This window comes from Acipenser ruthenus, chromosome 6 (genome assembly GCF_902713425.1).
Source record: "Acipenser ruthenus chromosome 6, fAciRut3.2 maternal haplotype, whole genome shotgun sequence".
NCBI lineage: Eukaryota > Metazoa > Chordata > Actinopteri > Acipenseriformes > Acipenseridae > Acipenser > Acipenser ruthenus.
This window is the reverse complement of record NC_081194.1, coordinates 62,615,283-62,630,005: the sequence shown is the minus strand read 5'-3', so window position 1 is coordinate 62,630,005 and position 14,723 is coordinate 62,615,283. Positions and strand designations below refer to the sequence as shown.

Here is a 14,723-nt window from a genome sequence, read left to right as displayed (position 1 = left end):
TTCTGTCAGCTGAAACCGAACAGGCAAGTTTGCATGATCACTATTGAGATGTGTTTCACAGAAGCAGATGCACTGTGTTCTGACTGGCAGTTCACACAAATGCTACTTTGTTTTTTTCTCTTTGTGGTCATTTAAAACAGTTAAAGACGGTAAAGACTGAGATGGCTTTACAAGAAACCTATAAAAAAAAAAAAACACTGAAAGATGCTACCAGATTCTTAAATAGATCAATCTTGGTTTCAGAAGATGTTCTTATTTCTCCTTTGTAGCTACTGCTGTTAATAAATTTAGTATTTGGAAGTTTCCAGAATAAACCGTGGTTAAGTGTTTTTGTTTTTCTTTCTTTCTCACACATGTTCTCCCTTGTGACCCAACAAAACATGGCCATAAAGTTAAGAACACATTTCAAATTGACCATTTATCAGTTTTGGAATAGTAAAGTACAACTAATTCAGTTGTAATATGTTTGTTTTTAAGTTTACTTTGAGATTTAAGATATGGATGAACTTTTACTCCATGTTTTGGACATGGCTTATGTAACTTTTCAAAAATTCTCAAATAATTCTCAAATAATTTCTCAAGCAATTTCTCAAGCAACAAAAACAGGCCCCAGCATATCTCTGGAATTAGTCCCACTTGAGAATCAACGAACCATCACCACACGATAGGTTCACTTTCAGCTATTATATACAGCGGATCCTGGTATTGTTATTTGTTTGGTTATTTCAACTTCAATATAAAAAAAAAATCTGTTATAATGATTAATGACTTTGTGGTTGAGTTACAAAACAGCGGACACAGCAGGTTGATTTCCCACTTTTTGACAGCAAGTAATTTACACATTTGCGGGCCGTATGTCATACTGCAATGAAACCTCAATTCCATGCAGTCCTGTCTCGTGTTTTGCCTCAACCAGCTGGGCTGCTTTACTGTGATTAGCCGTTAATATGGTAAACAAAATCAAGCAAAGGTGCCTGCCAGTTGTTTCAAGTTATGTAAATTGATGAAAAATGAGATGTTAACTACTAAAAGCTAATCAATTTGGCCATGACCCTCCTCACATAGTTTATAGTAGTGCACAAAGCTCAGAGCACGTTCATACATTATAGGCATCCCTAATCCACTGTACTTCTGCAGAACAAAGTTAATATTTTAAAAATGGTTACTTTTTGGCTTATCTAAGTGCAAAAGAAATCCATTCAGTTTTGGAGAAAGGGTGTTTATAATATCTGCATTGTGCAAGTGCTGCAAACAGTACAAGTTATATTAACAATTCTTAAAAAAAAGCACATAAAAGTACATATTTCATTTGTGAAGCACCCCCACCAAAGAAATAATAAAAAAAAATAATCAAAAAATGATAAGAAAAGGAAACAAGCTATTATTGTTTTAAATAAGTATTCATGTTACTGGTAAAAGAAGATGAATTATTTCAAGAGGAAAACAATTTAAACCTGCAGTAACTCACTGAACCCAATTAACCTAAAATTCTTAAACTGCCTACCTGTATGAAGCACTGTTTCGTACAAGAATTGCATTCATTGTGACCCTAGCAGTTTCACTGCTGTTTGAAGAAGTCACAAGGATACAAAAAGATCACTGTGCTCCCAGACAAAGATAATTCATTGATCACCAGAGGATGCAAGGTCCTGTTGTCACTATAATTTCAGGGTTATCATTTAGATATTAAAATACACATGAAGGGAGATCACAAGGTCAGAGAGCAACTTATAACTATTGTTAAAGACCTGGGGCCATCACCCAGAACCTTAAACACAGTCAATGATTGATAAAAAGAAAAATAAATTCTAGTTTATATCCTTATGTCCTTCAATCACACAAAGGTTTTCCCTCAACTCTGGATTATAAACTCACCATGTCCTGCACCCAGTCATGTTTCAGAACACCCCTTGTTTAGTTCATTACTGAACTGACCACAAACCAATAATTTGAACAACCAGGCCCTTGCTGAATCTGCTCTCAACTGACCACACTTACCACAGCATGAATAAAGTCTTGCATGAATCTGTAGGGTTACTATTAAGAGTTGTTCATGCTGCTATACGGGTGGAACAATTTGTTTGACAAGGGTCTCGGTGCTCAGATTGCTGGTTCCTGATAATTTCGAGTAATATACTTTGAGAGTTCTGAAATAATAACGAGTTACATTAGAATCTCACCGTTCTGTAAGCCCATCCATAGCTGCTTGTGATCCTTCTTTTGCATCTCATTGATGACTTGTCCTTTGTGCTTTAAGACATCCGCTTCTTTAATGCAAGACATGAAGTGGGCTTCTATTACATAATTGGAAGTGCAGTGCAAGAGGTCCTTCTCAGGGAAGTTCTGTAACACAGCAGATTTAAGACAGTAAATTAATTTGAAAGCTAAACTCCCTTATCATTAACTTGAACATTCTTAAGAGTTTGGATTGTGGACGATGGCTTAGTTTGCATTTCATGCAGAAAAAACTAAGAATAGTAAGAAGGGTTGGCTATGACAAATAAAGATAAGGATGTTTTTTGAGGAAAGGCTTTAAAAGGATTATGTGTATAATGCAAGGTAATTTATAGTTACCCATACACTCTTATAATATATGCTGTAGTAGACTGATGTGAATGTAGGACAGCAAACTGAATTCCTTTGTATCATATAGTTTGTATCAGTTGGAAGCAATGTCATATTAAGATTTACAACGTTCACGTGAGTAGCCACTAACTTAAAAAACTGCAAACAAAATGACTGAAAAAGAAACCCCACCTGAAATATTTTTACCATGGTGAAATGAGGACAGGGAAAAATTCAACAAGGAAAGAAAATGCAAACACTGTATAGAAAACCTTTGCAGACATTTGTGGAGTGGACATCACCTTGTATGGTACAGCACCATATCATATATTCTATATGCAGGTAGATTAATACTACCAACCACTGTGTTCCTTCGATCTGTTCCCACATACCTACATGTATGTGCAATGCAATGAAATTTGATAATAGTAGGGTTTAACATACTGTAGGAATTAAATGCTAACACCACAGTTGTACTGATCTTAGCCCACTTTATAACACTATACAGTAAATGTCTTTTGTGAAACTGACTGATAAATGTTCACAGGCATGAGGTTTCATGAAAACATTGTTTAATTCACTGTTCTCTTATTTATGGAGGATATTTTCAAAGAGTTTTCTCCAGTCTATAAATAGAAAAGAGAAAAAATTATGTTACAATATGATCCATAAACAATGTGAGAGTTCGCAAAGTAACTCACAGAAAATCGTTCTTAAATAGTTTCAGTTTCTTGTACTGAAAAATAAATCTATATATAAATACACAGTACATATTTGTGTATTAGATACGTGTTTCAGTGGATTTATCCTTCCTATACTACCAGAGTGAGCTTTCCTAGACTTGCATACCGGCCTCCAGTGCTAAGACTTAACTTACAAGTGAAAGTAAAGAAAACAATACAGGTTTAAGTTAAAAGTCCACCTAAATACTACATACACTTTTACAATGCATATGGTTAGTAAAAAAAAAATGAAGAAACACGGGATGGGCACAGTTTGCATACAGTCAACGCCATAAAAGAACTCTCGAATTCCCATGGAAATATATTATTTACAATGTAAAAATGACCTGCATAAAACAATTATAACAGGGGTTACCGCCTATGTGCTGAAAATAAACCATTGAATGATTCATAAAAAGTGTGTGGATGACAGGATGTGAAATTGGTGCAGGTTATGCTCACTCTGTTTTAAGTGAGCAATCATTTTAGGCAAACATAAAGCACCATCTAGTGGCACTGCTAAAGAACAGCAATTAAAGCAATTAAAACTTGTTCTAATAAACATATACTTATGCACATTTTAATACAACATATTGCATACTAAAAAGCATTCCATAAGCATCTGGGGTCAGGCTGTCAATGAATAAGGACCGCGTCTCACCCTTAAATGCCATACCAACTCAAATACTGTGTGTATAAGGATACCATTCAATATTGAACATACAGTAAAAACTTTTTTACAGTCATGTTACTGTAAGTTAAAATATTTGACTGAGCACAGTTTTTATACAACAGATCTTTCTTCCAGCTGTTTTCATACCTGTGGCATTTTTTGGTCCAGTTTTTTCATTTATGTTTTATTGAAAAGAAATGATAATCCAGTTTGTGGGTTACCATGGTTTTCCTAATAAATATTCAAAAATACAAATGAGAATCTGTGCGTTGTTTCAACGAGTTGGAGAAAGAAAATAACACAATCAAAATAAAATCCCCTACTAGGAAAACTGTTTTTGTTTTTTTTAGGAACAGCACTATTGATATGCATGACTGTATTGAATCAGTCTGACAGTTCTAAATAACTAACACAAAAAGTGCCAGGGACAGACAGCTATTTTGGATAAGGGATAAGTTGAATACAATCTCTTTTTCATGCCAAACTTTCACTTGTCATGTATTTTAATAAGTACAGTAAACATAGTATAAAACACACTTTGAGAAAGATAGTGGTTGTCTGGGTGTGCCAAACTAAAAACGACTGATCTTCGAAATACTTTACCAAGAAACTTAGCATTGTTAGTATTGTCTTAACATTTGTCTAATATGAAAAATATTAGTCATGTTTATACGTAAGATAACAGATATGGTACGGTAACATTGAATATAAGTGTGTGTGTGTTTTATATAATTAATATCTGAAAAAATACTGATGCTTTCCTCACTACTATTTTGTAAACAAACATGTTCAGATTAAAGAGGTAAACTGTAAACCTTCTCATTACTTAAAAATAAAGGTGTTTCCTGTATGTGAGGATTACTAAAAGAGAAGAAAGGATAAGAGGAACACAGCATGTTACCTTAAAATGCACAGTGATGTTCCACGGCAGGGCTGTATTGGAGGCATGGAGGTCAAAAAGTAAACCAATTGGGTAATGCCTGAAAAACAAATTATATATGAATTTACCACACTAAAACAATGTTCTTACTGAATAAAACATGGTAATTCAGGGTTAGAAATTCATCCAATTTCTATGCCACAAGCAAAGTTAATCTAAAAGCCCAACACCCAGTTGAAATCATAAAGCAATGTGAGAAATACTCTTTAGCACCATCAGCAGGGCAATGCTGCAGTGTGCCGGTATAATGCTGTTATACCAGTTTGTAGATGGCAATACCCAACCATGAGGTGGGGATATGCAGCTAGTTTTACTACCTTCATCTAAAGCTGCATTGTCCCAGAATCACTGTTTATTTATATAAAAGTATTATTTCAGGACTATACTTGCTGGGTTTACAGTTTGTTTGCACGCCCCCATGGTATTCTCAGCTCAATCGCACACACTTCCTCTGTCATTGATGGCTGCTCCCTTATTAAAAATGTTAAACATTGAAGGCAGTGAATTATTAAAGGGTACTTGCACAATAATACATAGCACATGTACGATGTAACAGTGAATCACAGTAATCCAATTCATGAGTTATCAAATGGCATGGATTCACTGTACATCGCTCTGTGAACCACGCAGGTCCTGTTACCAGTCCTGGGGCCAATTATAATTAGAAATACCATTAGATTTACACAGAATTGTTTGCTGAAATTACAATTACAATGCTATTTTATTCAATTACAATTACACTAAAAAGTAAGGGTGCAACAATTAATCGATGCATCGATTATTTATCATCCATCCTTAAATTTCCCGAGCTTCGATTACATATTGATGAATCGATGCATCAAATTAGAATCCAGTTTGAAGTCTCCTCTTGCCGGTTTGCATTAAAACCTTGAGTGTGTGAGAGTGCGCTTCTTTTAGTGCTAATACGGTAGATTAGCGCGTTGCTAGGATACACACTTTAGGCCTCTACATTCGCCTTGGACACGCCAAATTAGAAGTAGGCCTATTGTATTCACGTTTTCTTTTTTTTTCTTTTTTTACAATTCTGTTTATCGAAGTTTTGCTGTTATTGTTCAACAAATCAGTATACAACAATGGAAAGATTAAAGGTTTCTAACATCCATGTTGAAAATATATACCGAAATCCTAATTATGTTATAATCTTAGCACACGCCCCCTCCCAACAAACAATAAGCAACCTAATAAACGAACAGAACTAAAAGAAGATACAATAGCAGTTAAAATAAATAAGGGAGGGAGGTCATCTGCTACCATTCCATACAGAGAAGCCTAAGGAGGTTTATGTCCCACCCAGCGAACTTATGATTGGGCTACCGCAGAAAAAAAAATATATATATATCGAGTACATACAAGCACAGCACAAGCGAGCAGTACTGTGAACAGACTGCTGTGATGCTTTTGTTAGAGAACGTGTTTAAAGCTTTATTTTTATTTTCCCACACTACGACCCGGCAGAAATGTGTTCACGACCCATAATTTAAGAACAGCTGCCGCGGGCACAATGGCCTGGCTTCGAGGGCACGAATTTGAGGACCACTGGCCTATACGATAATCGAATACAAAATCTGGGTGACGATTGCACCTTTACTAAAAAGTAAAATAACGTGTTTACTCTATTTATTTTAAATAGCCATGCAATAACCACAGGTACAAATACAGAAATACTATATTACCTTTTTTTATTTCAAACAAATGGGGTCACCAAAAGTGGTTGAAAATACAAGAATATTGATCGAGTGACAAATAAATGAGTTATTGCATTGTAATTGAATAATTACATGGTATATTTACAATTACAATTACGCAGGTCTGCCAAGGTTCAACTGCAATCACAATTAATTGTAATTGATCCCAGGTCTGCCTGTTAGTGTTACTGTCCTGTTATGTAGGTTATACAGTCTGCAGGCTCTGTAATTACAAAGGAAAACATAAAAAAGGCCAAACCAAAAAGACCAACTCCACTACAGTGATGCATATTCCACAGGGAGGCCTCACAAATGTTTTATAAACTAATATGATATACTGTAGAGTCTGAAGTATAATCGCCTTTTTAAAAAAAACGGCTTCCAGGCTATATATTACAAGATAGTCTGCTAGGATTTACTCACATGGGGCTAACTTTTATTTGCATTAAATCAGGGAATTTTTAAACATTAACTTACCATTTCAAAGGAGTGCCTTCATATTCAAGCCACATCTCACCCATATCTTCCTGTTTCATAACCTTCTGAAAGTGTTTTTTCACTTTGTCAGTAACCAGCGTCAAATAGCTTACTCTTGGTAGCAATAACTGGAAAAATAAATACAAAGTCTTTAGCTATTGTATGTTGGATACCCTAACAAGCATGTAACATTCCCCTGCCACAGCTGTAAATACAAAATTAGAGCTATGAGCAACATGAAAAAGATCACCATGACATACATCCACTGTATGCACTTGTGTGAAAGTTTAACATGAAGACAGACCTCCATACACCACCATATTTGTATACTGATAATTAAATTGTTCAAATGTCATCATAACTGGAAGCGGTTCTCCAGGTATATATAAAAATAGAAGTGTGACATACAGACAGACAGCTGGATGGACATACCTCCATTTACACCCAGATTACGGCACATGTAATAGCTTCTACTAAAGAATTGAGACTTAACCATCCCACTAGGAGTTTCATTACAATTGGAAAAGCCGATATTCCCAGAAATATAAAAATGCTCAAATCAGGAAACTGATTGAACATTTCAAATTATCACATTGTAACCAAGCTTTATCACAGCTGTAAAACCGATTCTCTAGATATATCCATGTTGCCAGGGATATGCATCCCCAGCAGAGGACAATTTCATTGTAAGTAAGACATTTTCTCCTGTTTTAATGCATGCTGTTCTGCACTGATAGGTAATATTTTAGGCAGAAAATATCAAGGTCAGAAATATTTTAATCTTCTAAATTTCAGTTCTGTTTAAGCATCCTATAGTTAGCTTCAGTTTTTGTAACCATGACATACTCAAGTCAAGCACTCCATTGCACAATAGATGAAATCATCCCAATTTTGTTTGTGTAATTTTGTCACTCAACTGCTTAGTCATGAAATGACCCTAATGATAACTCAGTGAATTGTTTAACTTGAAATTTTAACGCTTTGTTCCACGTATAGGCTAACGTTTGCAATCGTTCAATTTTTGACAGGTACAATGTTCTGTTGCTCCAATAATAATATATACAGTTTTCCCTAGTTGTATCGAACTAGCTTTCAATATAATCCATTGTTGCTGTGAAACACTAACTGTTCAATACAGTATTTTATTTCCTCATTCCAACAATTCATGTGAGGCCAAAGCCTTTCAAATGGGACTCCAGAAAATCACCCAGATATGTTTGGATAGATGTTGATGAGATCTACAAGCATCAAGCAAAATGTGCTGGTATCCGGGGATTTTGAAATTTTGACGCTGCATTTGTCATGCATTCGAGTATTGCTTATGGACACTTTGGTGAGGTTAAAGTACCACATAGTTCTATCCAAACTGGCTATGAGGGGTTATGAACTTGCATATGGGACTTGGGACGTTGTTATGATGACACATTTGAAACTACAAAAAGCTTACCCCTCAGCTCCAAGCTAGTGCCAATGGAAGCACATACTGTTACTTTTTCCTCAAGATCAATCCTCAGAGAATGCAAAGTTGAAGAAATAGCCAGTTTGGATAGAACTATATGCCACTTCAGCCTCGCCAAAGTGTCCATAAGCAATGCTTGAATGCATGACAAATGCAACTTCCAAAATCTGCCAAAAATCCAAAATCCCTGGATACCAGCACATTTTGCTTGATGCTTGTAGATCTCATCAACATCTATCCAAACATATCTTTGGGTGATTTTTTGGAGTCCCTCCACGCAAGTTATTATGGCCTAAACTTGGTACAAATAGCAAAAATTCTAATTTCAAGGGGGTTTAATGACCAGTGGTGGGACTTGAAACCACATGTTTTTTTATTATTATTATTATTTTGTTTATTTAGCAGACGCCTTTATCCAAGGCAACTTACAGAGACTAGGGTGTGTGAACTATGCATTAGCTGCAGAATCACTTACAATTACGTCTCACCCGAGACACAAGGAGGTTAAGTGACTTGCTCAAGGTCACACAATGAGTCAGTGGTTGAGGTGGGATTTGAACCAGATCTTTAACCACTGGACCACACAGCCTTCTATTTCACAGAATTTGGAAGACTGGTACCTAAGAGTCTTACAGCAATACTTACATTATAGGACCCACATCCCCTACAGGGTAAAGGGTTAGGGTGAGGTTCAAATAAAACTCGTCAGTTACCCCTCGTCTGGCAATTTGCCAGAAGTGAGTAGGGTGCTCCTAGTATTTTTTTCTGGTCAAGGTCCCTTTCTCACTTTAGGTCAACCTTTGCAAGGTCACAGGTCAAAGGGCACATTTTAAAAAATAATAATGGCTATCATTTCTGAACTCAGCGTGTCAGAAAACCCCCAGGTGAATTTTTCTAGGAAAATCTGAGACGGGCGGGCAATGAAATGCACCTTTTCTGGTTGAGTTGGTGTGGAATGACCCATATATATTAAGTATATATTACCAAGTGCCGGCACCATCTTGTGATCAGCAATATAATTAGAAATGGATCACTACGTTGATGGCACTGTCTATTACTTACTACAGAATAAACACTGACCTAGTCTACTGTACTGTACATATATCTATGGCAAGCAACTAGAACTGAATCTTGCTTGCTTACTTTAAGGATACTTACATAATAGGGGTCGGCCTCCCTCTCTGTAATCTCATCTTGATACAAAGTGAAGCTGGTCGGTATTCGCCCAAACCAAACATCTCGCAGCACATCTTTGTCATCTGCCATTCTTCCAGGATTTAAAGTGGCTCATAAAAAAAGTTTCTATTCAACTACATCAAATAGAAAAGAGCAGGTTTTTAACAAGTGGTGTATAACATTTTTGTCCAAGTACAATAACATGGCACCAGATCTTAGCCAAGCTACAACAACATATGACATATGACATTTTATAAGCACAATCGAACACTTTAAGGTATGCAGTACTAAGGCAAATACCTGCACTTTGTACCTCACTGAGGTGCAGGCTGTCTTGGTTAAATCTCCCTACCTTGTTGTGTTACATTATACATTTGACCCTGGATGTTTAAATGGTATTATAGTAATTACACCAAGACCTCAATTTTTTTTTTTTTTTTTTTTTTTTACAGCATTTGGGCAAAAATGCGTATCCTGTGTTAAATAAAAAAACAGTTTAGAACCTGTCAAACGTCTTAAGACTATACATTGTTCATGTACAACGGTTTTCCTACAATCATTAGAAATACACAGTAATAAAAGCCCCTATGAATTGCAAGCTTGCTACTTCTATTTACAGCAATATTTATTTTTTGATGATAAAAAACTCATAAATAGGATTGGACATTCTGAACAAAAATATAGATTATTGATCTTGCCACTAATTAACAACCGTGACGTACCATTTTCATGGAATAGTTCAAGCATTACTTAGTTTGGAAATAAATAAATAAATAAATAAATAAATAAATAAATAAATAAATAAAAACCGTGTAGTTTAGTAACTTGTCTTTGTTTAAAAAGCCTAAGTTACCACCCCACATTTGACAAGACATTTCTAAACGAAAGGCATACATTGTAAATAGCATTTATAATGTTTGTAGTCCCGGTATAAATCTTGCCATTTAACATGTACCGTTAGTTTTAAGCGACAACTCGGTTAAAACATTGTATGTAACTAAAAACAAACTTCAAACGGACCATATCTTTATATTTTATTTCACGATATAAATTACAAAAAAAACTTCCTGTTATTCAATGAAGGAGTGGCAGCATAAGTTTATCAAGAGCGTGAGATACATTTCTTCTACAGGCAATGCAACAAATCCAGTGCATTACCTGACAAAATGCGCTGAAGAAATTGCATAAAGTTACGACCAAGACTTCTTTGTGAATGTTTTTATCTGTCACTCTTATGATACCAAGCCATCTGTGGCTTTCTTTCCAGTGAAAGTAACCGTTCAGACGTTGCCAGCGGTAGGAGGGCCTATTGCCATTTGCTCGTTCGCACTCTGACCCACACGCACAACACAGAGGAAAAATACGGAACACAGAGACGAGTACCATACAAGCACAATATAGTCGGTACTGACACCTAGTGGACATTTGTCTTTCAAAAAAATACGCCCACACATTTTCACCATTAAAATGTGTTTTGAATCTGACAGGTTTAGTTCTGTATTTTGGTTTTTGTAGCACACTGTAGCAGTCCCTATTAAAACAGTACATACAGTTAATAATTATCCTAAAATAGAAATAGCTTATTGGCTATGTATGTATCTATACAACGTGAGTTGGCGTCTGCGTCCATCGTAGTAGACCTCACGAACATTTTAAGATAAATAAAACAAAATACTAGTTATATGAGTTGAAAACATGTACCCTATGTATGCCCATACTATATATTTGTGTTCAATTTTACAAAATACGTCTTCCCTGACCGGGAATCGAACCCGGGCCGCGGCGGTGAGAGCGCCGAATCCTAACCACTAGACCACCAGGGACACTACATTTACGTGTAAAAGGTCTCTATATAAAACACTAGTAAACACTTCCATTAAATGAATATTTTTGGTTTACAAATATGCGAGGGTTTTAAATCCTTTTGACAGAATAGCTATGATCCAGACTGCTTGGCCGGTCTGGAATGTCTCAATGGAAAGCAGAAATTAGTAAATGAACCCAGACAGCAAGAATGGCACTGGAAGCCTCTTTGCAATTGTTTATCACATTTTTTTTACAATGAACAGTGCCTTTGACTTTAAAAATTGTACGATATAAAGAAAGACTTTCATTCAAATTGCTCGTCCTTTTGAGATTTGCGGGAAATAACGTTGATTGACGAGCCATACCGCGAATGACGATCGGATCTTCACTCGTCTAACAAATCCCAGAACAGCAGGCTGGGTTTCACAATACGTCACAATGCCTTACGGAGCCAGTGGAAATATGGTGCATTTTGGAAACTGCTGGCTGGACAACCGAGGAAAATGAGAAAAAAGTCTGCTGTGAACCAGAAAACAACAGGTTAAGTAACAGTTTGCCCTATGTAAGAATGGATAGACAGTCTGTAACTGGGTGGTACATTGTTCATGGATTAAACTGTACTGCGTGAGGACGGGAGGAGTGCTGAGGTGGTGTGGACCTTGTCCCTGTTTTTTTTTTTTTTTCTTTTCATTTATTTTCTTATTGTACGTCGGTCTGTCCGGTTGTTTTGTTGGGCGCTTTGGTAGAGTCCGTGACTGAGACTGGTTGTTCATGATAAGGATTTGCTACTGCAATGGAAAAATGATAAGGTCCCCGCGGTTAAACCTAAAATGAAGTCTATGCACATAGCATAGGTGGGTCTACATTTTTTATATACATATAACGTTATATATCTGTATTCATTTGTTGTCATGAAAAATATTTGTGTCATGAGTTTTAATAAAAAAAAATCCTCCCGCAAATTTGAATTGCATTTTAAATATGCAAACGCAGCAGGAATTGACCAAGCATAAGTCAACAGACCATACCGTTCTTGTTTGCATTGAGCTGGAGTGGCGCACCACCCCTTGAGAATGGTTTGGTTTGGAAATTATTGTAATTTTAACAAATTACAACTGTACATGATATGGTTTACAGCATAAACGGCGTTAACATAACATCAATGTAACCTTACGCCCTGTAATCATGTGATTGATTGTTATTGTACCTAATTTACACTGCATATTTTGTTTCCAGTTTATTTCCGTTACAGTATGACCTAATACAGCGCTGTTTTGTTATAGCATGTAGTCAATATTTCTGTACACGGTCATTGTTGATATAATTTGATGATGTATTTTGTAGGTGAGTATTAAGACTTGAATGTGCAGTTTGCAGTAGATGAGAAAAATCGGCATCAACTTTTCCACTGGCGATTGAGCATGTCCATTATATATATATATATATATATATATATATATATATATATATATATATATATATATATATATATATATATATAACATTAATCTAATTTAAGAAGTGTTAAGGGTCACTTTTGGGTACACATACCCAACAACTTTCGGTAAAATTGTGACATCTCATACTGTTATTTTACCCCATGCACTGGAGAAATTAAGGTATATCGCTTAATTTCTTGTCCAAATACACAGTAAATGGTTGATAGATTAATGAATCACGTAATAAAATATTAGAAGATTGTGAAAACTAAGCTTTGGGGAGAAACATCTGCAAGAAATGTTACCTCTTTTCATCCTATTAATATAATAGAAAACTGAAGACCATGGCAATACAGATGAACTACAATAACTGTCCTGACAGAATTCAGGCCCATTTTGCTTGGAATGCACAAGATTCATCAGTTTTTTGCCGTCTCAGCAAGCCGCATAGAAACAGTAACACACAACAGATCTGATTCCTTGCTAAACTAACTTTCTCTGGTATTCATTTAATTAGATACACAAGGGGAGATCATAAGGAAAACATTCTCCAAAAGTCAGTGGCATCATTTTGAAACAAGCGCAATGTTGACAGCTATCTTGCTTGGAAACATAACCATTGTATTATAAATGGGTCAGGTGCAGATAGGACCAGTTAATATATATATATATATATATATATATATATATATATATATATCTCATCTTTAATGTGTGATTGCCATTCACTTTAAAATGGGACACGGGGTTGGCAATCGGTTAACAAAGAGCTGTTTTAAATAGGTTTATATGTAATATTATTTTTGTTTTGCTGAGTAACCAGAGGAGGAAAAAGTAAAACAAAACTCACATGATCCCAGTTAAACTTGTATCATTGTCTGAAAAGAGGGTATGTCACCTGTTAATGAGATAGCATTGATTTGGGCTGAAAGTTGATATGGGAGCGACTTAAATCTGTATTTTCTATTTTTTTTTTTTTTTTTTTTACAGGGAATGAAAATGAAGTCCTAAGTGTGAAAAGTTAAGCATGGAACCTACAACAGAAATAATAATACAAATTTAAAAAAAAGCCTTGAAGTGACAGCCTTAACCATGGAAAAGAAGGAAAGGAAACCAAGTTATTTTGCAAGGTAAAGTGTAGATCCCATCATTTTGCCAGTTTTGGTAGCTTTTAATTTTGTACATCCACATGTGAGGATTTGTACAAATTAACCAATCAACTGTACGGATTTGTCCAGTACATCTTATCCCATGTCAACAACAACACTTTTTTATGTTTATTAGTAGTTCCTGAGTATCTTTCTGTGATTCGTAATAAGTTAATGTCGTGTAGGTGTTTCTTATTACAAAAATACATAATCTCACAGAACAGCCAGAACTGCATGTGATGATACCATACACACAACAGAACAAAGGGAGCAGTTAAATCAATACTGAAGCTACAAAAGGTACTGTATGGAAAGAGATTTGGAGATTACATCTTAAAATAGGCACAGGTACTTCACACTTATTAAATTGTAAGTCACGCGATCCATTCTAAACAGAACAGCTATGGCGCACCCCTTACTTCAGGAGTGTAATGATGATGGCTATCACTCTTGATAGTGATGGGCTCCTCCTACTTGCAAGCTGCACAACAGTATGTGAGTCGCCCTGTTGCAGATGTGAATACAAAATGGTACAATTAAATGGTTCTAGGGAGTTACAACTGCCTTGTAGTCTGGAATCAAGTAAAACATATTAATATATTCTTCGACTTA

General features: G+C 35.7%; 2 protein-coding genes and 1 non-coding gene across 9 annotated transcripts in view; 1 reads left to right on the top strand and 2 right to left on the bottom strand.

Annotated features, from left to right (window-relative positions):
- The window catches only part of LOC117410566 (autophagy protein 5), a 63,698-nt gene extending 52,604 nt beyond the window's left edge, over positions 1 to 11,094 (bottom strand). For 2 of the 3 annotated variants that reach the window (XM_034017192.3, XM_034017193.3), the window contains exons 1-5: positions 10,877 to 11,092; positions 9,701 to 9,852; positions 7,084 to 7,211; positions 4,862 to 4,940; positions 2,181 to 2,343 (exon numbers count right to left, since the gene is read on the bottom strand). In XM_034017192.3, coding sequence (XP_033873083.3) covers positions 2,181 to 2,343; positions 4,862 to 4,940; positions 7,084 to 7,211; positions 9,701 to 9,808 — 478 coding nt within the window. In that variant the 5' untranslated portion in view covers positions 9,809 to 9,852; positions 10,877 to 11,092. Of the gene's footprint in view, positions 1 to 2,180; positions 2,344 to 4,861; positions 4,941 to 7,083; positions 7,212 to 9,700; positions 9,853 to 10,876 lie in introns of all 3 variants that reach the window. The other variant, XM_059025646.1, reaches the window with a different exon arrangement.
- Positions 11,095 to 11,469: 375 nt separating this feature from the next.
- trnae-cuc (transfer RNA glutamic acid (anticodon CUC)) lies at positions 11,470 to 11,541 on the bottom strand. The gene has a single exon. It is a non-coding gene; the product is annotated as a tRNA-Glu (tRNA).
- Positions 11,542 to 11,867: 326 nt separating this feature from the next.
- Positions 11,868 to 14,723, top strand: part of LOC117411108 (nuclear receptor coactivator 7-like) — a 42,828-nt gene continuing 39,972 nt past the window's right edge. For 2 of the 5 annotated variants that reach the window (XM_059025645.1, XM_059025644.1), the window contains exons 1-2: positions 11,870 to 12,064; positions 13,954 to 14,093. In XM_059025645.1, coding sequence (XP_058881628.1) covers positions 14,056 to 14,093 — 38 coding nt within the window. In that variant the 5' untranslated portion in view covers positions 11,870 to 12,064; positions 13,954 to 14,055. The other 3 variants (XM_059025643.1, XM_034018247.3, XM_034018248.3) reach the window with 3 other exon arrangements.